We start from the raw sequence: 23876 nt of genomic DNA on the forward strand, positions 1-23876 counted from the left end.
CCTCCCACAACAGACAGCCTGGCAGCCCCACATAATTGTGACACACACCTCAGGAGTTCAAACCCTTCATCCTCCGGCTCTTTAGCTCCGTTTAAATTGTGTCTCCAGCAAAGCTTGTGGGAAATGTTCTACTGAACTCAATGCAACGGGATTTTACCTTGGTTTATTTTGAGCAAATATAGTTCTTACCTGAAAATTAATTATAGGCAGTTTGGTGTTAAAAGACCTGCCAGTTGTCATGGATAAGGAAGGCCTTATCTAATGCCTGCTTTCACCAAGAGAAAGACATGCACTAAATTAAATGGGCTTTGACTGAGGCTCTAAATTAGCTCAGGCTTTTCTGTGAACCATGAAAAGACAAGTAGTTATAGACAAATAAGTACCGAAGCAGCTGTAGGTGGTTATCTAAATCAAAACTAACAGGTCCCAGACACGTAGTAGCAGATGTGTAGAAGACTGCCTGCCCAGTATGACTGTCCACATCAGCTGTGAGTTTAGGTGGATGATCAAATGGAGACATCTGTAATGCCGATCCAACAGACAGTATCGTCCTGTGTTTCACTCGGACTAACCCTAACATCTGTTAGACATGTCCTGTCCTATGCTCAGGTTGCTGTCCTGACCATAGCCCTCAGGATGCCTTCATGTCCCGCGTTGGTGGTAGTGTGGACACCATCCCTTTCTCACCCATTTTCAGAAACATCTGGAGTGACAGGATATGGGTGAAGCTCAAGCCTGGAAAGCCCTGTCTGCTTACCAGGAGGATGCTGAGCATTTTTGGCCGGTATTGATGTAGGGAAGTCTCAGATGGTGTGACAAGGTGCTGGGGGTTAGAACTATGGCTCTCCCCTCACCCTCTTCCCCCTGCACGCCAGGGACCATCAAGGGGGTTGAGTGGAACCCCAAGTTGGCTTTGACCTCAGCATATACTTTAATGGGGATTAATGTTATGAAGCAGAAAACTGTGACCTTACTGTTATTTATTTATGCAACATAAAGGCTGTAGTCACACACGAAGGCAGCATCCCAGGGCCGCAGAAATTATTAGCTGTGGACCATACTCGGAACCAGCCCATTCTTCAAGTGACAAGCAGGTACTCATGAGCAGTGTCCCTGGTTTCGGGCAGGGCTGTGCTCTGAGCAGTAAATCTTCCCTCTCAGCCAAACTTGTGAGTATTTCTAAATTTCACTGTTTTCCTGAAATAGCCTAATGGCCAATACCGCATTTATGAGATCATTTTAATAATCCCAGTCTCTGCCTCATTGCATGGGAAGCATTATGAAAAAGGTAATAAACTGCTACGAAGACATGCCATAGAAATAGAAATAATTTGATAAATAATGCAATTGCCCAGAATCATTTACATTTGCAGTAGAGTTGTGGCATGAAGTAAAGTTGCCGTTAGGCTAAAAATTGCTGTAGATATTACTGCCTATCAACTATGGGAAAAGGCTGAGCAAATACATCGCTGAGATTGCAGTCAGGTCTGTCTGGTGCTTCTGCTTTCTTCCTCTGCTTCTAACTCCTCCAGCCCAAGCAAGGCACCGGAGGATGGACAATAGGCCATTCATCATGTCGGATGAAATACACTGTTTTTCACAGGTACATTTAACCTAAATCCTCTCTCAGAAGAGGGATTATCTCTTAGAAGAACTCTGGCACCACAGTCTCTTTTCAATAGCCACGTCAGCCACTGCCACAAAGGCTGTACATGAAGGGATCAATGGTAGTTTTATCTCAAATTGCACTCAGTGTGTGTTTCTTCCAACTGACATTCATTTAAATGCTTGCTCTAAGACATCTTTTCTCCCTGTAATAGAAAAAGGATCGGACATCCTAACCATTGTTTCCTGGGGAAAAAAAAATTTAAAATATTCACTTGGCTAAGCATGAAATATTTCAGATGCATGTGTTTAATCAACAGTGAAACCAAGTGCAGTTATGTTTGTATTTCGTAAATTAAAATGCTAAAATTATCAGATAAGAAACAACATACCTCATTTCATTGCAGCGGTGCTAATAAAACCATTTGAGAGGGGAAAAAAAAGTCATTTTATAATTATGAGTGCTTTGCTCCACAGAAGTATTCGAGCCCTCATCTGCAGTGCTGTAGTTGTGCTGCTTGCCTGCACGCTGCGTCCCTCGGGAAGAGAACCCTTCCCATCACACACACAACCTGCCATATGAGCTGCATTTGTAGTCCCTTCGTATTCCACGTGTTTCCATCTGCTGAACGGAAAAATAGAGGGCAAGCCGAGAAGACTACATTGAGGGATACCTGCAGTATCATCTGTCTGGTGTGCAGATCTTCTGTTGGTGATGTGTGGACCTTGAGAGTTAGAAAATAATTCACAGGGAAAAGGTTATCATGTGGACCTGCTATTTGTCCCTGCAAAGGCTTTCACCAGGTGACTGCAAGGTGTGGGTGAGGTTGAACAACCCCTGGCTCTGCAGCGCTGATGTATTTGGTTCCCCGACCCACATCACTTTCCTTTTAATTAAACAAAGGAGCAAGATGTTACAGTAGATACCATAAGTCTGGGATTTTTATCCCAGCATTCTGTCAAAGCATGGGGTCAAACCTAAGCAGAGGGTTGTAGGCATGTTCTGGTAGATGCAAGTGATGCAGTCAGACACCCAAAGGTCAGATTTCCTTGGAGCTGGGCTGGAGGTAATTACTGATACTCGGATTTATGATGTGCTCTGGGAGTTTTGCAGTTTTTGGTGATCCTTTATATTCCAAATAAGGGCTTGATCTCATTTTCATAAAGTCGGTGATAAAACACTTACTGATGTCAACAGGGCATATTCTATCTCTAAATGCATATGTTACTGACTGAGAAATATTTATCTGCTCCTGGGAATCCTGCCCAGCAGTAGGGAATGCTACGGTGACCTACACACATCAGGTCTATTGTGCTCCATTTGGGGTTGGAGGTAACATAACCTGCTGATGGGAGACCTAAGAGATATGGCAGATGTATCATGAGCTGAAAAATAACGACTAATAGATCAGACCAAAATGATTACGTGCTGCTGTTTTTCCTCATACTGCTCCAGGTCTGCCTGACCTCTTCCATCCATCTCCCTGGGCAAGTTAGTACTGCTGTATTGATCCTGGCCGTGCTGATGTGGCCAGGATGCCGAGGTGGGTCCTTTCACAGCAGCTTGGGTTTCTTTGGATAGCAGCGCTCTGTGCAACTGTAGCACACACTTAGATATTTGTCGTCCATGAAGATGCACAAGAAAGCTGGAGAGGAACATTTACAAGGGCATGTAGTGATAGGACACAAGGGGTAGTGGCTTCAAACTGGAAGAGAGGAGATGTAGATTAGACATCAGGAAGAAATTTTTCACTATGAGGGTGGTGAGCCCCTGGCCCAGGTTGCCCAGAGAAGCTGTGGCTGCCCCATCCCTGGAGATGTTCAAGGCCAAGTTGGACGGGGCTTGGAGCAACCTGGTCTAGAGGGAGGTGTCCCTGCCCAGGGCAGGGGGTGGGAACTAGATGGTCTTTAAGGTCCCTTCCAACCCAAACCATTCTGTGATTCTGTGCGTCTTTCTCCTTCACGTACTTTTCAAGGTTGACACCAGCCAAATAGCCCAATGCCTTAAGACATTTCCATTCCTGCAAAGCTGGCAAAGGGCTCTCGCAGCGTCGCCGAGAAGCTGCTGTGGACACTGTGTGCCTGTCGGGTGTGGAAAAAGCTGCTTTAGGGTAATGCAAAGTGTTCAGCTTGCAACTTCTTCCATTTGCTGCTGCAGTGGCAGAAATAAAAATGGGCAAGGAAGGCTAGGGAGGAATGTTTTCAGCATTTTTAAAGGTCCTTTGTCCCCAGAAGAGTTTTGATCAAAACACTGACAAGGTCAGCTCTTCCTGGGGTAGAACCCAAAGTTTCAGTTTAGGAAACAAACAATCCTTTTATCTCCTAATTTCAGATGTGCCTCTGCTCTCTGTGGACCTGAAATCTCCAGCTGACAGCACAGACCGACAGATTCTCTCTTACAAATGCTATGTTTAAAATAGATGACCTTTCTTTATATAAGGATGCTAAACTATCCTATATCATCTTTTTTTTTTTCAAATGGATATTTTAATCTTCTTTGATTTTTCTGTGATATTAGCAGTGACCATGAGACAGGTTATCACTAGAGCAGTTGCATTAACCTGTACAAGAAGAGATTGATATTTTTAGTTGTTGTAGTTAGTAGTGTCGGGGAACCCAGAATATTCGATAGTAAGTCAGTAGCTCATTTTTTGAGTTTGTAGTGGTTTAAAGAGGTGCTTACTCAGCAACCAGCACTTTGTTCTGAAGTAATACCTGTGTTTATCGGAAATGTGGTTTATTTTGATGTCTTCCTAGGCATCTTATTAGAAAACATTTTGGGGGCGTGTTTCGGAAGAGGAAGAAAGCATACTGAACGGTGCTTCATTTAATTTGAACTTTGTGTCTTGAAAGAACTTTTTCAACCAAACTGCTAAAAGTGGTTGATGAAGGGGGTGTTTGCTTTCGTGCCAATTAGCAGTTTGAGAACCCTCAGTGGCCTGAAATGAGCCTCTCCTCTCGTTTAATGCAGATAGGCCTGCACAGAAAATTTGTGAATTAGCAAAATCAGTGAAAGTCCTCCCTGCTTTCTCAACTAACTGTAACAAATTTCAGAGTGTTAAAATAATTACTTGTTAACTTCTAACACATTGGATTCAAATTAGAGGATGAAACATTCAGTGTAGAAAAGCACCTTCAGCAAAAAGAGCCCCATAACCATAAGGCCTCCTAATCAATGAGTCACAGTAAGGTTTTAATGGTCTGATTTATTTTAAAAAAAAATCAGTTAACTTGCACAATTATTTGTCGGTTTTAATGCTGGTTGTTTACAGGAGTGTGTGGGGAATTACTTAGTTACCCGATGAGAATTAAACGTGCCCGCAGATTCTGCAGGGAAGGGGTTTGGAGAACTTGGTGCAAGTCTCACCTGAGCTCTTTGCAGCATGTTACCAGGGAAAAAGGATATCTGTGTGCTCAAAAGTAACGCTTTCCACTTAGAAAGGGAAGGAAATAAAGACGGCACTAACTCCCCGAGATGTGCCAAAGCCAATGGTGGACTGACTGTCCGCATCAACAGGTTGTCTCCGGGGTGATCCAGTCCACATTAGTTGCAAACTAATTTTACGTTGGGACTAAAGATGACTTTGAAGCAAACCAATAACATGGGAAATACAGAGACAGAAAAGGCATTAGAATTTGAAATTAAAGCTGGCTTCATCAACAGATACAATTAAAATGATCTATGGAAGCGATTATACAGTAAATAGGTTTCAACAATATGGCTAAAAATAAAACATAAATAAATTAAAAAAAATAATATCTCAACTGTACAGAAATAGTCTAAAACATCACATTTTTCTGGATTTCTTGGGATGTTAAACATGCTGCGGGATCGAGTGCAGAGCCTGGCAGGGGCAGTGCCGGCGCCGGGTGGTCCTTCTTGAGCCAGAGCATATTGCTGAGCTTGTTCTGTCGCATATATTGATTTGAATTTTAATGTGTGCCAAGGGCACCTTCAGCTTTCAGAAAGGCACTATTGTTTCCAAAGACCTGAAATTGATAACAGCAGTAAATAATTCCTTGGGAGCTCCTGGTGCTGCCGCTGCTCGGGCTCCTGCACTGGAGGCCAGTGTGGCAAGTCCTGTGCTCCAGTGCACATTTAATGTAATACGTGCATTGATTTGTGCCAACATAGTGGTGAAGATAAGAGACAAGTAGCTATATACTACTCTCTTCCAATTATTGAGCTGGAGCAACTGCTACAGAAGCAAATATATGGCACTAGAGTCCTGCAAAAATAAATTACAATAGTGAATGTTACTGACTGCCACAATTTGGAGACCTATAAGCCAGTTGAGAAACTTCTATTAATATCACCGCTACTGATGTGTGAAATATGACCTCTGTCCCTGGGCTCTGCCAGCTGGCCTGCGTGGTGCCGTGCTGCTGCAAGAGCAGGTCAGGGAGAGGGTAGCCAGGACGGGGATTTGGTGGCTGCTGTTGGAGCATCTTGCACTGTCTTCCTCGTCCTCTCTCGATACTGTCATAAAGACATTCTAAGTGTCCCATTTTTGGAAGCAGGTCTATGCATGTGGACTGAGTAGCCCATGTGTGCCCATCAAGAGAGCAGGGCATGACAAAAGCCACCCACAGCGGCTCCCTTAGGTGAGACGATGTCTCCTGAGTCTTGCTGGAGACCCTGCTCAGCCCAGGGCTGGCAAGGTCTGATGCCCTTTGTGCTTGTGCCCATGCCTTGTCTAACACTGATACTTCATTCAGCTGCCTCAGTGCTGTCCTATGACGGCGAGAAAAGGCTCGTGCCCATGCGTATGGTCTGTTTCTTAAAGCCTTTTGAGGTGGGAAGTGCCATCTGGGCACTTCTGCCATGGTGCAAGTATTGTTTCCTCCTAATTTCTCAATCCAGTTGCGCAGAGCTTGATTGGCGTTAAGGATGCAGGAAGGCTTCTTCATTTTCTTTCAGATTAGGTAAATTGGGAAATAAGTGAGCAGGAGAAGGCAGGAATTAATACAAGATTTTTCTGTGCAGATCTGAAAGTGGCTGAAGGGGAGAATGCAGGTTGTGGCCCAAGACAGCACAATTGGGCAGACAACTAAGTATTTTGCTAAAAGAGGTGATATTTGGCTGGGGAAAATGTTTTTCAGGTGTCTGCTTCGATTATGCCTCCGCAGGGCACAAGCCGTTCATGTTTCAATGGGGTTTACTGGGCAGGATCGGGTTTTCTGTTTTCATTGACTTAGAGCAGAGCAGAAGAAGATGGGACGGGAGCCAGAGCTAACTGTGAGCACCAGGCGAGCCTGGAGTGCCGCCCTTGTGCAAGAAGACGGGCCGGGGATCAACCCAGGATTTAACCTGCCTTCCCCCACTGCCTCCCCCCATCCGAGAGGCGCGTACCACTGCAGAGAATGGCACTGTTGTGATGGGGAGCATGTATGCAAGGAGGAGGACGGGAATGAAATAGGCTAATATTTTTTTTAGCCTGCAAGTGTGACTGCAGATAAGCCCCGCGGGCTGAGCTATGCTGCAGGCAGGGAGGTGGAGAGCGTGGGGGCGGGGGGCAGCTTGGCAGCGTGGTACCCTCGCTGAAAAACCATCAGCCTTCCTGGGGAAAAAAAAAAAGCAGCAATGAAACACCTGCTTCATTGCATCTGTTGGGCAGAAGCTTTTACATTGTTAAGCAGTGAGCATGGAGATTTTTTAGATGTAGCACGTGTTGCGAGGGTTGTCATGGTGAGCGCTGAATATCAAAGTACAAACACGCGTAAAACCTACACAAGCTGCTGGTGTGTAAATTAAAGTTGCCCTCAAGTAAAGACATGGAAAACTCATGTAAATGATGCATTCAGTATTTATGAGTTGCGTCCTAAGAGATTTTTGTCAGCTAAAGTCCCTCTGTAACGGGCAACGTTACAAACTGAACTCTGTTGTTCAAACCATCAATAATTAATGCAGACTCGAAAGAGTTTTATGTTAACTTAAAAAATATATAACTTTCATGTCTGCTGTCTTTCCAGAATCACTGTTTTGGATGATGGGAGCCTCCGGATTGTCAACGTCACCAAGTCCGACGCAGGGAGTTACACCTGCGTGGCAACAAACCACTTTGGGACGGCAAGCAGCACGGGCAGTCTGGTTGTGAAAGGTAATTGCAGTTTTTATTGCATATGACTGGTATTCCATCTTAGCGTCTAAGAGCGTCCGAAGCAGCCCTGCATGTGCTGCACCTTTCCCCTCTGATGCAAGTTGAATCTGGGGGTATTAAAGCGTCTTTAGCATCTCGGAAACCTGCTGAGCCTCGTGGCTCAGAGAGGACCACGGAAGGGCTCTGGGATCACGCCGAGTGATGGTGCTCACACCAAGTTAATGCATTTGTTTTCACACGTAGTTTAAAATTATACTGCAAATGATATGGGAATTGTAACACAAAGCCAGGTCCCTGGTCCATGGCGTTGACGTGTTTCTAGCAATGGCCAGTAATTGCGCTTGAGAAATACTTTCTGGTGCCGCAGCCAGCTGTGTCCTAAGATTCAGTTTTGCAAAGGACGTGCATGTGCAGAAATGTTGCCCTCAGGATGCCAAGATTAGGTGGTGTCCTTTAAAAACATGTCGTGGCTAGTTCAACTTCATTTATTCTTGTTACTCTTAAACTTCTGTTATCTTTTTAAAAAACATCCGAACTCTGTAATACTCTGTAAAACCTGTTTTCAGAGTGATACAAGAGTTTTCACCCTTGCAACTGAGTGTCATAATTTTTTAAAAGATGCACAAACTCTAATTTAATTTCATCTTTTCTTATCCAGGGCTGAATTTCTGCATTTTGGGAATTCCAAGTGTTCACTCGTGTGTGTGTGTGTGTGTGTGTGTGTGTGTGTGTGTGTGTGTTCAGAATTTTTTTGTCAAATATTTTTTTCAAAAGCAAAAATATTTAAAATAATTTGATAAACAATGAGAGACACTGACTAAAGTCTTAAACTAATTTTTGGTCTGCTTATGAGTAGTCTGATGTCTGATGAATTATTATGGGCAATGAATACATAGATTATCACACTTATAATCACTCTCCCATCTCCTCCTTATTTGGGGAAAAAACCTATATTGGATAACAAATCAGGAAAGATTGATTACAAAGCAATAAATCAATCGCAGAGCTCTAATGCTGTCAGTTTTAATTCTCCCTTATATTGGCATTGATGGATAGTATTTGGTTAGAGGCTCTCCCCATCCCTTATTTTTATGGTGTATATAGGGAATACTTTAAAATGTTTCAATGCAAGTTTTACTCTGTGGTTTTTATAGTCAGAGCAGATTTCAGAAAGGAATGTCAGGATCAGGCCGGCGCTGAGAGAGCTGGTGAGCCCCTGGTATCGGCACAGACTGCAGGTGACAGGTTTTTTCTCTGTTTTTCTCTGAGCAAAATGTTTGGCTCTGCCTTCGCTCTCCCGTGAGGGACGTGTGGTTAGATGGGATGTTCCTGGGGTTGTGCTCCACCGCACTCGGCCCTTCTGCTTCCCTTACACCAAGGGGCCAAACAGTGCAGCCCCAAGGTGGAGGGCTGTGTTACCCTTCATATCTTCTTTGTAAAAGGAGTGCTGTAGCACATTGACACCAAGAGTTCGTCAGGTTTGGAGTTGATTTGAACAGCTTGCATGGCATTTGTCCCTGGCCGAGCCTGTCCCTGTGAACAAAACCAGAGACAAGTGAAGACGGGGGTCAGATCTCGCTGTGAGCTGTCTCTGCCTTTTCTTAATCGCAGTTGTCCTGAGGAGGCACCCACAATAAATCGTTGGGAAAGCACCGCTTGGGGACAACAAACATAAAAAAGACCTTGTCAATTATTAAAAGGGTCGATCAGCTACTGTCTGCCCCGGAGCAAAACAGTGACCGCAGCTCAGACGTCCTCCCCTGGACCCCTCGGGACCGCAGGAGGGTGGTGTGTGCCCGGCAGCGGGAGGCACTGGCTGCATCCACAGGCACGGCCAAGGTTGTCCTGGTTTTTGGAGTGCTGCGGGGCACTGAGGGGTCTGGATTGGGGTCTGCAGTTCAGGGACCACTTGTACCACCGTAAAAAAAGCTAATTGTTGAAAATAGGACTGTTCGGTTTCTGTTATTGAAGAGTCATGCTTCTGTAATTCCTGGCTTAGCCTTTCTTCCTCGCGGTACCCGAGGAATAGCCCCTAACTCTGAGCTATTGTACCTGATCTTTGGGTTCACATGGTTTACAAATCACTTTTCTTTGCGGTAAGGTTATAAAGGATTAGCAAGTACTTTTTTCTCCCTCAGTGCTCCGTTTTAACTCGATTCCATTAGCATTAATGGGAGCGACACATGTGCATGAAGCAGAGAATAAACTCTTAAGCCTGAGATGTGGATATTAACAGCAAACTGAGAAATGCAATTTCAAAGTCTATCCCATAAAAGGTATAAAAGAGCAGAAACTATTCTGAACTCCAAATGAACTGTGTAAAATACTGTATTTTATACTGAAATGCTTGAGTTTCTCTGCCCTAAGTAAAACACCGGCAAGTTTGGACGGAAATATGACCGAATACCCTATTTTAACTCAGTTTTGTGGTGTACAAAAAGACTAATTTATCAGCTGATGAGTTTTTTGACCTTAAGAGATGCTTATATTCTTTTCTAAATCATGTCATTGAGTTAAAAAACTGTGAAGGTCAAAAGACGTTTTCTCTAACCTTCCTGTGTTCTTCCATTAATATTGCGGGTTCTCCTTTTTTTTTTTTTTTTTTTTTAATTTTCTTTCTCTCTCAGGGAGAGATGCCGACAGTGTCAAAGACAGTGTAGACAAGGATGGGAGGAGGAGGAGGAGAATATCTGTTACACCAGAACCAAGGAGCTTAAAATAAATCTCTGGCAAACAACCAGAGAGGGATGAATAAATATTCATATTATGCATGAGTAGACAGCTTAAAAAATGTGAAATTCTGACGCATGCCCATAGGGCTGTGTATTAACATGCTGTTGTCAGAGCTGGTGAACCTTCGTGGTTTTCTGAACCACTGAGATTGTGGTTTGAGTTTGTGTTGTTGGTTGGTGCTAAATGAGAACCATTCTGGCCTCCGAGACCTGAAATCTTGCAAACTTGCATGTACAGTTTGACCTTTAAATTAAAAACAGGATTGAATTTGTAAGGGTAGAGCAGAATCCCGCAGACAGTGTTCAGAGCTATGTAAAACACGGCATGTGTTTACATGTAATATATAAATATTAATTTTCCATCTTTCTTTTTCCATTTTTTCCCTTGAAGGGAATACTTGAGGCTAAATGTTCAATTCTTCCAACACTGAGAAAGAGTATAGACTTTCTCAGTACTTGGGGATTAAATGACAAATAGCGTAAACAGATGTAGACTGAACAATATGAGTTTATTTGTATTTAACGTAGTGATATAAACTGGCTAATACAGCAGAAGCTCTGAAATGGGAAACTAATTTCAAGGTGTTGCAATAAAAGCTCTGAATATAGGAGGTGGAAGGAGAGGCTCCTGGTGCCAACGTCCCAGCTTGCACAGTGACCGAGACCCAAATGGAGTTTCTCTGGCAGCATGAGGTATGGAAGAAGCAGCGAAAACAAGCAAATGACAGAATGCAGAGATGCCACCGTTTCTTTCACAGGATGAGAAAATCCTTGTCATGCAGCTCATTTCCCAGCAGGCGCACTAAAGATTTCGATGAGCCTGTGGCCACCTTTGCTTTTCTGATGTCGGAGGTAAACGGGTCGTGGCACCCACCGTAGACACGTATGGCTTCCTCTCGAATGTCTGCTGTCCTTCTGGCTGTGTTCTAAGCTGTAAATCTATCTATATATAAAAATAGATGTATTTATATGAATTTTTATATACATTTATATATACATTTTTATACAACTCTATCTATAAATCTAATAATTCAGCTTGGCTCCGCAGCCTGTATCCGGATGGTGCGGTCCTTTGTCATTTCCAGGTCGGCAGCGGCGGTTGCAGAGGTGAGCAGAGCTGCTGCTGTGTCCAAACTGGGAGCTGTGGGTGTGGAACTGGTGATGGGGAAGCACCAGAAGCTCATGGGGTGGCCGAGGTGCTCTTGGGTTTCAAAGCACTCCAGCCTGCCAGAAACAGCTTTTCGTACCATTTATTATCCGGTTGCCTTTGATTGCGGACCAGCATGACCCAGTCCTTTCCAGTCCCCTTATCTCTGTGGTTTAATGGGCAGAAGCAGCATGTGAATGCCTGTTAGAGCCTGCACGTTTCTGTTCTTGTCGGGAAGTACAGCAATTCCGCTCACATTGTTGCATCTCCAACAAAGGCAAGTTCCGATGACTTTATTTGCCTGTTTCATTATGATGCACCTTTAACATTTTCCTACTGCTATTAGCTCGTCTCGTTTGGACTGTCAGGGGAGGCCTCAAGGCAGTAAAAGCAAGAGAACTTTTGTTAGCTGGTATCCATAGCACTTTAGCAGAAAAAGAATACAAAGATAATGTCAGTAGGTTATTTTTTCCTCACGCTTGAATAGCCTGATAGTCTTGATTTTGTTCAGCACAGTGATCCGAATTATTTTCTATAAAATTGCATATTTTCCATTCCAAGCCTATTCCTTTGTGTGAACGTTGAATTGGTGTATTGCATTTAAAATTGAAACGATTGATTAAATACGGTAAATTCCGGTCCATTATTGAGTAACTTTTCAGAGACTTCAAATGTTATTGCCTTTAAACCTGCAGTTTTTACTGTGTTATTCTAGTCCTTTAAAAGTAGCTGGGCTCATAGTTCGGGGCAGTGCTGTGCTGATCCGCATGGACACAGCGTTCGCGCTCTCTAAAGATGCGATGGCCTTCCTGGCCCCTCTGGCCATCTGTGGTTGTCACCGTTTCAGCGTTAATTGATTGATATTGAACTATGTTCCTTGGAAAATGCATTGTGCTTGCCTCGTATCCATGGAGATAGAGTGGATTTAAACTACTATGGATTGTCTTAGTAGATAAGGAGTAACCATTTTTTCATATTCAGAGATTATGAATATTATGCTGCCCCTGAAGAACTGAAGAGTTCAGTTCTCAAGCTCCACAGGTGTGCGCCAGTGGAGAGACGTCGCTCTCTAATGCCTGACCATCTGTCTGCTATTGCATGTTTCAGGAGTTTTGGGTGGAACGTGGCTGATAATGCATGGTGCAGGGTTTCTTTAAGTCATTTGTGGCTTAATTTCCACATAATACAGTAAGCTGGTGTGTGCTAATGAGCAGGCATGCAATCAAACAGAATTGCTTATGCCTCCTTTTCCATTTGGGCATAAAGTTCCTCGTTTGGGCTGAGGTGACTTTGATACCTTCATACCCATCAGCCTTCTGAAGCTGAACAGCGCAGAAGCTGGGGCAGATGTGTGTGCACCAACAGTGCTCGTCATGAAACACCGGCTGCGGAATTTCACAGCAGTAGTTCTTTTTGTAGTTCTTTTTACCTTTGAAGACATCATCATAACCTCCCATAATTGTGTTAAAGACAACTTAGTGTAATGCCTTCACTTTGATGCTTTTTTTTTAAATGTATTGTTTACAAACTTGAGGGTCCAGGCAGACTTTTAAATTAATCCCATGTTTATGTTATAGTAGACTGAAGAATAAAACTTAGAAAATAGGTCAAAATCAGATAGAGAATCATACAGTCGAAATAATATCCCTCATGGGTTTTCAGAGAATTATTTTATTCTTTTGGAAATGTTCACACATTACCATGATTCTGATTTTTTTTAATTGGATATTCATAGTTACACTCAATCCAGAGTGAATATCCAGAACATTATTGTACAAGTTTTAGATCACAGTTGTGCGTTCCTTACCAAATTATTTCCATCCTTAGTGTATGTGTCTATTTATATCTTGGTTTGTACTTCAAAATAATTTATTTCCGTGATCCCAGAGACTGATTCTGCATATCAGAGCTCGTATAGCTGACTCTGTTCTTCAGCATCTGCTTTGGCATCAGCGCCAGCCTTCAATCTACCGCCGTGGCCGTTTGTGCTACTGAGATCAGCAAACGCTGGGCTTGTTGACAGCTGAGCTGGTTCTCAAATGCTGCCATTGCTGACTCCATCAGTAGCAAAAGATGGTGTTTAATAAACCTGATTTTCTCTTAGTCAAAAATACATGTTTTGAATTAATTCTACCAACCTGTGCAGAGGTGCTGGGTGCATTACCACAGTGGCTCTGTGTGTTAGGGTGTGCTCTGAATGGGTCTGGCTGCAGAGGAACCGTGCAATGGTTTTACTTTGCAGTTGCATGAAATGCTAGTCTTTCTATAAGGAGTTTGTGTATTTTCATGTGTCCTTTTTTTTCCCGTTTTTAATCAGTGAATACAGATAACTCTAGCGCCATGGATTTTCCCAGCTGTTCTCAGCTATGTCAGGAACTACTTCTGAGTAACCAGGATATCAGTTGCTTGGCTTGGAGGTTCAACTTTTTTCCCCAAGAGGGCAGAGTAAGCCATACATTAAGATGTTGGGTTTTTGGTTTTTTTTAACATTAACCAGGGGGAAAATACAGCAGATACTTAAATCTGTTGACCCATTTAAGCACCATCCGCATGACTAGAAACCCTCTCTGTACCTCTCTGATTCTTCCCCCATCAGACGCGCCACTGGTTCTTTGCTCATATGGAAAGCTGTCCCAGGAAGCTATTGCAGGCTTTTTCTACACCATCCCTCCATATGTCTTGGGTTTAGTGGTTAGTCATTTTGAAACATGAATAACCCCTCTGTCACTCTTGCTGAGGTCTGTCTTGATCCTTCCATGTTTAAGGTTATGCAAGGTCTTTATTTTTCTTTCCTCGTGGTTCGACTCAATCTAATTTAAATTCATATTGGTTGTGCCTCAGCCCTTAAGAAAGGACCTGGTTAAATGGCACCTGGTGTTGAAAGCACAAAATACAATTTAAAAAAGAGAGGCAGAGTTTACAGTAATAATCCCAGAGCAGCACTTCAGGGCTGTCCATATTTTATGGGCTTTTTATAATTATGCTGGATAGCACACGAGGTGTGTGTTCACCTGGTATCAAAGCCAAGATTTTCTACACTTACCAAAGAATTGGAACTCTGAAAAAGGCAAAAGTTTTATTACTGTTAAAGGCTTTTTTAGTAGTTGCTGGACACAGTTTTTATATGTAGTCCACAAATGAATGGATATTCCTTATATGGTGTAACACATTGTTTTTAAAAATTTCAGGGAGAAAAAGTCAATTTAGAGTACAAACTGTTGGTCTCCAGAATCTCTAAATCAGGGGTTTGTAGGCAAAATAGGATTAGAGAGCGCTATAGAGACCGGTAAGCACTGAGTTATTCATGAGTACATGTTGCTGTATTCTCATGTTTAGGTTTCTGAGTTTGAAAATCTGTCTTGACTTCTAACTCACAACCAGTAGCAAATGCTTGACTTTAACAATTGACAATGAAAGCAATGATCTTTGGCCATAAAATTGCAAAGGAATATATTCAGCTCTAATTGGACTATTTCCACCGACACCAATTATTTCTAGGACACAATTAAGGGTATTTTGCTAGGTTTAAGTAAAATTATGACCCAAAGCACTGCATGAAAGGCACAATTATAAATGCAGGAGCTGTGCATCTGCCGCATCTTCTCCTCCTTCCCCTCAACCATGGTTGCCCCAACGCTTCAGGCTGCGCTTTGCTGGATCTCCTTAATGAACCCAGTGTGGAAAAACTTCACGTAGAAGCTGGTGATGGGGCTGGTATACAGTAGGTACCTCAGGGTCCTTGCAGCTTTTAAGGAGCTCTTCTCCATCTGGCACTTCAAACACAAGGTTTAATCAAGTATTTTATGGTTTCAGGCAACCGACATGTTTATTTCTAACTTAAACCACAGTCGAGGTTGTTGTACGATGCCTATCCAAATTGCCTTCTGCAGTTGTAAGGAGCTCACCTTTGTGTTTCAGAGCTGGGAGGTGCATCTCCCCTGCGTGTGTCACACCTGAGTCTGGTAGACATCTAGGTTTTCTCCCAGCTCCGTTCAGGTGAGAACCTGAGGTCATCAGAAAAATCAGGTCAGGCCCAAAGCACCCCAGGGAGGATGAAATAGCTGTGTATCATGTCAGCATTTCCATTTTTCTGACAGTTAATTGAAGCAAAAAGGTTGTAATTATTCTGAGATTAGAGAAGTGGCAAAATGAGAAGCAGATGCCTCGTCTGCTGTCGAGCCTTCCCTAAAGCCACCCCTCCTTGGTTCTGCTCAGATGCGTCTTTTGCTTTTGATTTCCTTCATGTGAACTTGTCAAACACGACAGCCACGGGCTGCTGGCGGCGTTGTGCTGGAGAAGGGTGGGCACCTTGCTCCAACATCAATGGGGTTCATAACAAGCATCAGAGGGACCGGCCCGTGGCTGGACATTTCCCTCGGCCCCTTTGGGGACATGTCGTAACACAAGTTGGTGGTCAAACTGTTGAGTGAGACTTGACTCACAGCTCGGGAATGAGCAACGCAGGAAGAGCTGGTGGTTTCTTATTTGGGAGGGGAAAAAAAAATTAGGTCAGCTGCTAAGGACAAACCCAGTAAATGGCAAAGAAACATGGAAATGAAATGAGCTGTGAAATACCAATGGTTTGCTCTTTGGGCTAGTTGAATGAAGTAAGTTAGTTGGGTTTTTTTTCTTGTAAACACTTACTGATCATAACAAATAAAACTTGTAAACATAATACAACTGTTAAGCTTCATTAAATTTGCAGCAGACAATTTTTTTCAGGCAATTCAAAGGGTCTTCTGTAGTACTGATTCAGTTTAATTGAACATATTACCACAAGCAGACAATAAGAAATATATTGAAGATATCCATCTGGCTTGCACTGAAAACCTTGTGCGTTCCGTTTTCTGTGCCTGTCACAGGCCTTACTAATTGCCTCATTTTGGCTGTTTTACAATCAGGGTGATTTAGCCATTAATGTGATAAAAGTCATCTTGGTGAAGAGCTTGATATTAAAAAGCATAGATCTCCCGCCTATCTCTCTTGCCAATTTCAGACTTATCTCTAGCATTATTAGAGTTATATTTTTAAAAGCAGAAATACAAATATATTGACTCTTACGAAACAGCTTCTCCAGGTACTTTGCCTATCTGATTCTGATGTACAGAGTGCCACTTGGTGTGAAATATTTGCACTGGATAATGGTAAATGCAGCAGTTTTCTTCCCCCCAGTTCTCCCACCACCACCTTCCCCTTTCCGGTCTGTGTCCCTCCAACCCCCAGCCAACCTTCAGGCACATCGGGGGTCTTAAAACTGGTAACTGCACAGGTGAATAAGGAATTCAAGACAAGAGCAAGTGGCTGTTGGTTATAAATATACCTGATTCAGCACATAATGTGGAGAAGAAATACTTTTTGTAGAAAAGTTCAACCATTATGTCTGTATACCCTATAGAAGGGGGGGAAAAAAAAAGATTTCACATTTCTGTTCTGTATCCCTATCTTAAACTCGCAATGTATTGCAGAGTCAGCATTATTGCAACCTCTCCTGCCGTAAAAAAAAGGTTTAGAATAATTCCTTAAAAAGCTCAGCACTTTGTTTTAGGAATTTTCTTGTCCACTCCCAAAAAAGCAAGAGGTTCGGGAGTTCTCAGTCATCAATAGAAGATGGGGTTGTTTAGCTCATCATTGAAGATCAAATCCATACATCAGCTGAAAGAGCAGATGACCTATAGGTTAAACACAGACTCTTAATGAGGCGAAAGCAGGTTAATTACTACTTTTCATCAACTTGCTCCAATTTATTTTAACATGATCCATTTCAGACAGAAAGGTTAAAATATTTTTCAGTTTTTGAATACAAATGAAAACCCAACATAGTTAAAATGAAGCCCTAAATCAAAGACTTCTGATAGCTATTTTAATCAAAATTACTGTAGTGCTTTTGATTATATGTGTGTGTGTTTATGTGTATGATTGTATATAGAATATAAGCAACAAACTATTCTATTCAATAGTTCATTTCCTAAGTGAAGAAGACTAGCCAGAGCTTATTAATTGCAAATTACTGTCAGACTGGGGGCGGTTACAAATTCCTAAGAAAGGGAATGTTCGACTTAATGTTTTCCACCCATTTCCATGGCTGCTGCAGAGCATTACTTTAGCTCTTGGAGAAGAGCTGCTATGAGAAGCAGGAAAAGCTGAGGTCTGTAGGATGAGGCAGCCTGGTACAACCCCGTTATCGAGGTGGTACCAGCTCACAGAGCCCCACCTTGGAGGTGGTTGAGCTGATGGACCTCTCCTGGTCCAGTGGCTCTGGCAGTTACAGTTCCTGCTCCTGGCTCTGGGCACGTGTGGGCTACTTAAGAAGAAAAGAGTCCATCTGGGGTTGGATATAAGGGGCCATATCTCCGTTCCTGCAGCTTTGTGTGTCCTGGTGGAGTTACCAGGAGTTTCTGGCAGTGGAAGATCTGTCTCTTTGAGCTTTTAGTTTCATGCAACTCACTTGGTTTCTAGAAAACTAATCATGACAGTTGTACTGCTGTGGGATGTAAATCCCATGTCTATTCTCTTCTTTGCTCAGGAAGATCTCGCATTGTAAGTCTACTAACATTATGAGTCTGATCTTCATCCCAAAGGAGAATGCAGCTTGTCCTTTTCCAAAGTATGCAGTGGGATGAACTTCCAGATATGAGCTTCATGGCAATCCCACAAATCTTGGGTAAATTAGGGCCATACCTAAGAGGAAACAATACAACAGAGAAAACTGAGATCATTGTAGCATACAGTCCTGTTGTGGAAGATGGGAGCAGGTCTCCCTATAGCCGCTTCTCTCCACGTCAAAGTAATTCAGTCTGTGCAGGTGGGGCTCGGGGAGATAATGATCTAAACATGCCATGCATTGAGAAAGCCACTGCCCATCTCTGTTTCAGGTAAAGATGAAGGAAGCGGAGTGGGAGAATAAAGGGGGAAAGTGATAATGACTCTCCTATCCTTAAGAACTTTATATCCTTGAAAGTAGTGACTAAGAACAGACTGGCCTGAAGGCTGTGTTTTTGACATCAAAGATACAGAGGAAGTGTTTAGAGAGCACATTTTCTGTCGTAGGAGGAAAAAGTGTGAGAGTGTTGAAGAAAAGAATCTGGGACAGTACTTGGGGAAATATCAGTCCTTTTGTGTATTTTCTCAGAAGCATTTTGGAAGCAGCTTAGCAGAACCAAACTTCTGAGGTTTTGGGCTGTTGTGACTTTTCCTCACTGAGTCTAGCTGGATTGCAGAGAGGTGACTCAGAGTTGCTTATCAGATAATAATAGCCAAGTGGCACATGGATAAAGACAAGGAGTGATGGGGTTTGACACATCAGAGAGTAACTGAAGCGCTGCTGAACGATGATGAGATGGTGCTTGCAATATTAGGGACTCCTGGGACCTGATTTTCCCCTCTTCTAATGCAATTTAAGTAAGATTATGCGCAATCCCATCAAAGTTAATATGGAGACTAGAGTCCCTTGTCTTAATCCCAAAATCGTGATGGCAGAGAGAATTTAATATCAGACACCACCGGAATAGTTTAAGTTCTAGGTGTGCTGTATCACAGTGTTCAAGCCAGTCATTTGGGAATACGACATGTATGTCCTGTTCACGACTCAAAAGCAGGTTGACTCTGAAATGCAAGAAACTTTTGTCACTGAATTGACTTGCCATGGCTTGGGTTGGTTCTTTCTGTCTCCCTTTGTCACACACATTTGGAATATGAATTTTGCTTTCATTATGTCTGAAGTTTTTAAGTGTATCATGAGGAACTAGTCATCAAAGCTGTAGGTTTTAGGGCTGTGTTTCCTTTTAGCTACATTGTGAATGTATCTAAATAATAATCTTTATTAGAGTTTATTTAGGAAGTCAGCAGTATTTCACCAGTGAAAATTTTGGTTCCTTCTGTGTCTAAGTGCAGAGTAGAAAGTCTCTGTAAAAATGCAAGCCTGAATTCATTAGTCCTGGTAATTAAAGTGTTTGGTGCCGTTGACGATGAACATCATTCCCTGCAGCAGCCAGCCCCGAGTGGGAGTTTTGGGGAGAAATATTGCAGATGTGGGTGAAGCCCCAGCACAGCTGTGTGCTCGGGGCCAAAGCCACCATCGCTGAAACCAGGCTGAATGGAGAGATGGCAGCGCCGGCATGCTGTTCACTCCTCCCCTGCTCTGGGTGCATCTTCACAAGTTGGATTTGATTCTTTTTTTGGAATCATTTACATAAGAAAAACTTGTGGCTAATTTGAAGTAAAATGCCATGTAACAGGATAAATGTCAGGGAAGCTTTTTAATGATGCTCTGTTGAATTTTTCTTCAGTAGAGTAGGAGCTGGGGATTTTGAGCAAGTTATAATGACGGGATGGTCTTGCAGGTTGTTATTTTCCTCACATGTGATCCTGCCTCCATCCTGCCCCTTCCCGTGATTTCAGGACCTCGGGCGCAACCAACGAGACAGCAAAACAGTAGGACATCCCTCAGAAGAAGGGTTTGCCTGCTCAGTGTGTCACTAATAAATTGGGACATGGAGACAGGAGTCACTTCCCTGCAAGAGAGCACAGGACATAGAGACATCTTGCCTTCACCGGGAAACAAATTAGGTCTTTGTGGCCCAGAAATATTTTTTCAAGGTTTGTTTTGTTGGCTCTGTTCTTACTGTCGCTTGATCTGTTCGGAAATAGCTGTTTGGGTTTCAGTCCAAACTGTGGCCTGTGGCAGTGTGGAAGACTTAACAGGGTTTCAAGAAAAAGTTAATCTTAAGTAAAAGTATCTGCTGCTCACAGTGGTGTAAGAAGACAAAACAGTTTATAATGAAGGTCTTATTTCCATTTTATATGCTGGGGAAATAAGGCAGCAGATACTTTTAATGAGTTGCTGAAGGTCAGTAAGGAGGAGAGCTCGGTTTATTCCCTCTCACTCCAAGGTCGGTGCTCGCGCTGGCCTTCCCCGCGCAGAGCAGCCCCGGCTCCCTGCCCCTCACTTGCTTGTCTCCATCTCTTTTGGGTGGAGTTCTGTCAAGTGGAATTGTTCACCTTTGGGTGTGATTCAAAGTGTAACGGTTCCAACTGGTGCTGAAGAAGCTTTTCCCTGTGCTCTGGGTGCTCCTGCTGGGAATGCTGCCAGAGGGCGGCCCTCACCCCCTCATGTTCCTTCTCCCTCCACTCGGCTCTTGGGATACTTCTAAATTCCAGAGGTTTGTAGCGGAGTTTGTATAAGTGCTGTTGCGCTTCCTTCATTTAACTTAAAATTGCAGGTACTTTTTGAAATGTGTATTTTCCACAAGTTGGCTTGGATAGTCTGAAATTTTTTCTGTTATTTATATGTACAACTCAAATAAGAATTCAGTGTTAATGTTAACTAGAGGCATCTATTTTCTATTTGAAATAACAGTTTATTTAAACAGTTACTTCAATTTTGTTTTCAAATAATTTTAAAAAGAAGAAAATTGGATGTTCCTTGTAACATCAATAATTTTTTCTAAGGTTTTAGTTTATTAAAAACTTTAACTTTTTTATTTGAGGTTGACCTTTTGAGCTGACCTGACAAGATTTTTTTGAAACCGAAGATAATTTTTTAAAAGTTATTTGCATAATTGATTACCCTACTTGCCTGCCGGTTGTCATACCTTGTCCTGCCCAATGCATAACAACTTTTTAATTATGTCTTGTTGTCGGGATGTCATTTCCTGAGGCACTAGAGAAATGCCCAGATTTCTTTTTAGTGTAGATTGTAAATAGCTTGGGAATTTTAGATTCTTCTTTTGCGTGGCAGAGTCATTTCTCTGTGGGAGCTATTTGCAAGAAATTCTACTAATGATATTCTAATTATAAAATGGTAGGAGCAGATGCTGCTTTAGAGAAATACTCAGGTTGAAGGCATTTACGGGATGGATAAAGCAACCCACCCAGCAAATAAACCACTGGAAGAGCAGCAGGAGGTAGACGCTCCATGGTGAAAATGGAGGTGGTCGTTCTTCCTATTGGCAGATAGCTGTGAGTTCAGTGGGACACTCTCTACGTTGTTCCTGGGGGGGTTATATTGAGTTTTATGTTCCAATGGAGATTCAAACTCTTTAATAGGCAAATATATTTGGTACTTACTAAAATTAGTGAATCTTGGCAGCCTGTTTTCTGTCGAGGTTTTTAGATTTTTTTGAGATCTGCCAAAAGGTGGAGGGAGGAAGGGCAAAAAGGAATCGTATGTTAGAAACAATAAAAGTTAGGGTAAGGGAGTAAGTCCTGATTGCTCATTAGAGCTCAACAGCACAGACCCACCGAACCTGAGGATTAAGGTGCCTGGAAGCAGCAGAGAACATGCTGAACCGGAATGGGTTTGTATTTTAAAAGCAGGGTTGAGAAGTGGTAAAATTGCTAAATGGCAGAAGTTTGACTTTGGAATCGTCCCTGGTGCTTTTTCCACTTAGTAATGAGCATCTATTCAGTAGGTCCCAGTTCTTTGCCTCCATAACCAAGAAAGTCACAGTCAGAGGAAATCGATGAAAATGATTTAGCAAGGACAAAACTCTCTTGTTCTTTTGTGGACGTAAGAGTTTTCCCCATCCGTGCAGTGTAATCCCTCAGGAGACATTGGCCAAACCAAGTTAGCAATGGAAATATTCAGTATATTCTGCTGATGTGCAGCATAGGGCTTGTAGTTTAAAATACAACTGTTAGCTCTGATACCTAAGTTATGTTTCTAAGTGCTGGCCTTCACAAAGTCTGTCCAGTCACCGTCCCTGAGACAGGTCCTACAGGGGCAATGAAGCTGGCAAAGCATGCAAAAAATTGCTACATGTTCTAAATTCCTTTTTAATTGCACAAGAATCTTTAGCGTTATCTTGCAGAAGTAAAATCTTAGATCCAGTGCTGCTCTTATTCTGCAGCAAATTGAAATTGTCAGGAAAAACAAAGACAAAAACCCTTAAAACGAAATACAAAAGTGACTGCAGTGGGCCTTGACACTTGACCAAATGAAAGCAAAAAGAGGTGCTTCCCTTCGGCTGGTTTTATAATACAGCTTAAGGGCAGGTGTGGGGCTGTATTTGTTACTGCAGCATGCGATAGCCAAAATCCCAATGTGAGGAAGATGGTGCCTGAAGTAAGTTAGGGACATCCCTGAACATACACAGCCACACATCATATAATAATGAAAATAAATTCACTTTAGGTTATATGTAGATATATACAAGAATGGTACTGTGATACCCTTGATGTCTGTGTGTGTTTATGGCTCTATAGCAAGTATAGTTTGGTTATAACAATAAGGTATTGAGTATTTCTGAGAAATGATTGTGTTAATTTTGAGAACCGAGAGGTATTGTGTCTTCCTGCTAACTACATTATTGAATAAAATGGTATTTATACAGATACCATATTACAGCATGTATGTGGGTTTTACTAACTGCGGGTAAATATATTGATACAGCACTTTAGCGCAAAGGTTTATTTTCACCAAGTTAAAACACATTGAGAATGAAGTAGAATAATCTTAAATTTGCCTGGTTTCTTATTAATGTAATAGTACACATTTTCCCTGTTTTCAGAGGTATCAGGAGGTGCTCCCATCCAGCTCCCCGTAGTGGTACAAATGGTGACGCACTGCGGTCACACCAGGTGCTTGGGAAGCTGAACATGTCTTGGGCTGCTTGATAAATGACCTGTACGCCAGGACTTGCTTATCCCAAGACATTCGTGACACATGCAAGCCTTGATCTGGGTGACACTAAGGCTGGTTAAGCCATGGATCATTTGCTGGGAAGCTGGAAAGTCCAGCTAGTGATTTTCATGCTGTTCTGTTAAGTTTGACAGCTCAAGAGGCATCAGTTCCTAATGACTCTTAATTTGGGATTTATTCTTGCATGTCAGCTAATTCCTAACATCTTCGTCCTGATGAGGAGGGTGTAGATAATAGACGTAGAACTCGGATAGGAAAGACATAAAGCACATACACCATAAAAATGCAAAGACTGTGCCAGTCACTTCATAATTTTGCAGTTTGAATGCCTGCATATCATCTTATTGCTGCTCTGCTTCTCTTTGAAAATCTTTTATTTATGGTCATTGCTGTTCAAAACATATTTAAAAGCCCCATAAGTCAACCATCTCAGCAGGCTGAACTGTTCGAAGGGGCAAAATGCTGTTGGCCGCTGTGTAGCAGGGCCGCATGGCCAACGGCACGGCCTTACGTTGGCACAATTACCTGTGGCTTCTGTTACAAGGAGAACCGTGATTGATCCTTGAGTGACTTGCAATTTGTCAAAGATTAGATATGATTTCTCCTGTATCTGATTAACCTTCTCTGTAAGATGGCCATCATTTTTGCAATGA

At 42.5% G+C, this 23876-nt stretch overlaps 1 protein-coding gene across 2 annotated transcripts in view; it reads left to right on the forward strand.

Annotated features, from left to right (window-relative positions):
- Positions 1 to 23876, forward strand: part of LOC128915584 (contactin-4) — a 345257-nt gene that overhangs the window by 295268 nt on the left and 26113 nt on the right. For both annotated transcript variants that reach the window (XM_054216146.1, XM_054216147.1), the window contains exon 13: positions 7579 to 7706. In XM_054216146.1, the coding sequence (XP_054072121.1) occupies positions 7579 to 7706 (128 nt within the window). The remainder of the gene's footprint in view (positions 1 to 7578; positions 7707 to 23876) is intronic.

The sequence above is a fragment of the Rissa tridactyla genome, chromosome 10 (genome assembly GCF_028500815.1).
Source record: "Rissa tridactyla isolate bRisTri1 chromosome 10, bRisTri1.patW.cur.20221130, whole genome shotgun sequence".
In the NCBI taxonomy this organism is placed as follows: Eukaryota; Metazoa; Chordata; class Aves; order Charadriiformes; family Laridae; genus Rissa; species Rissa tridactyla.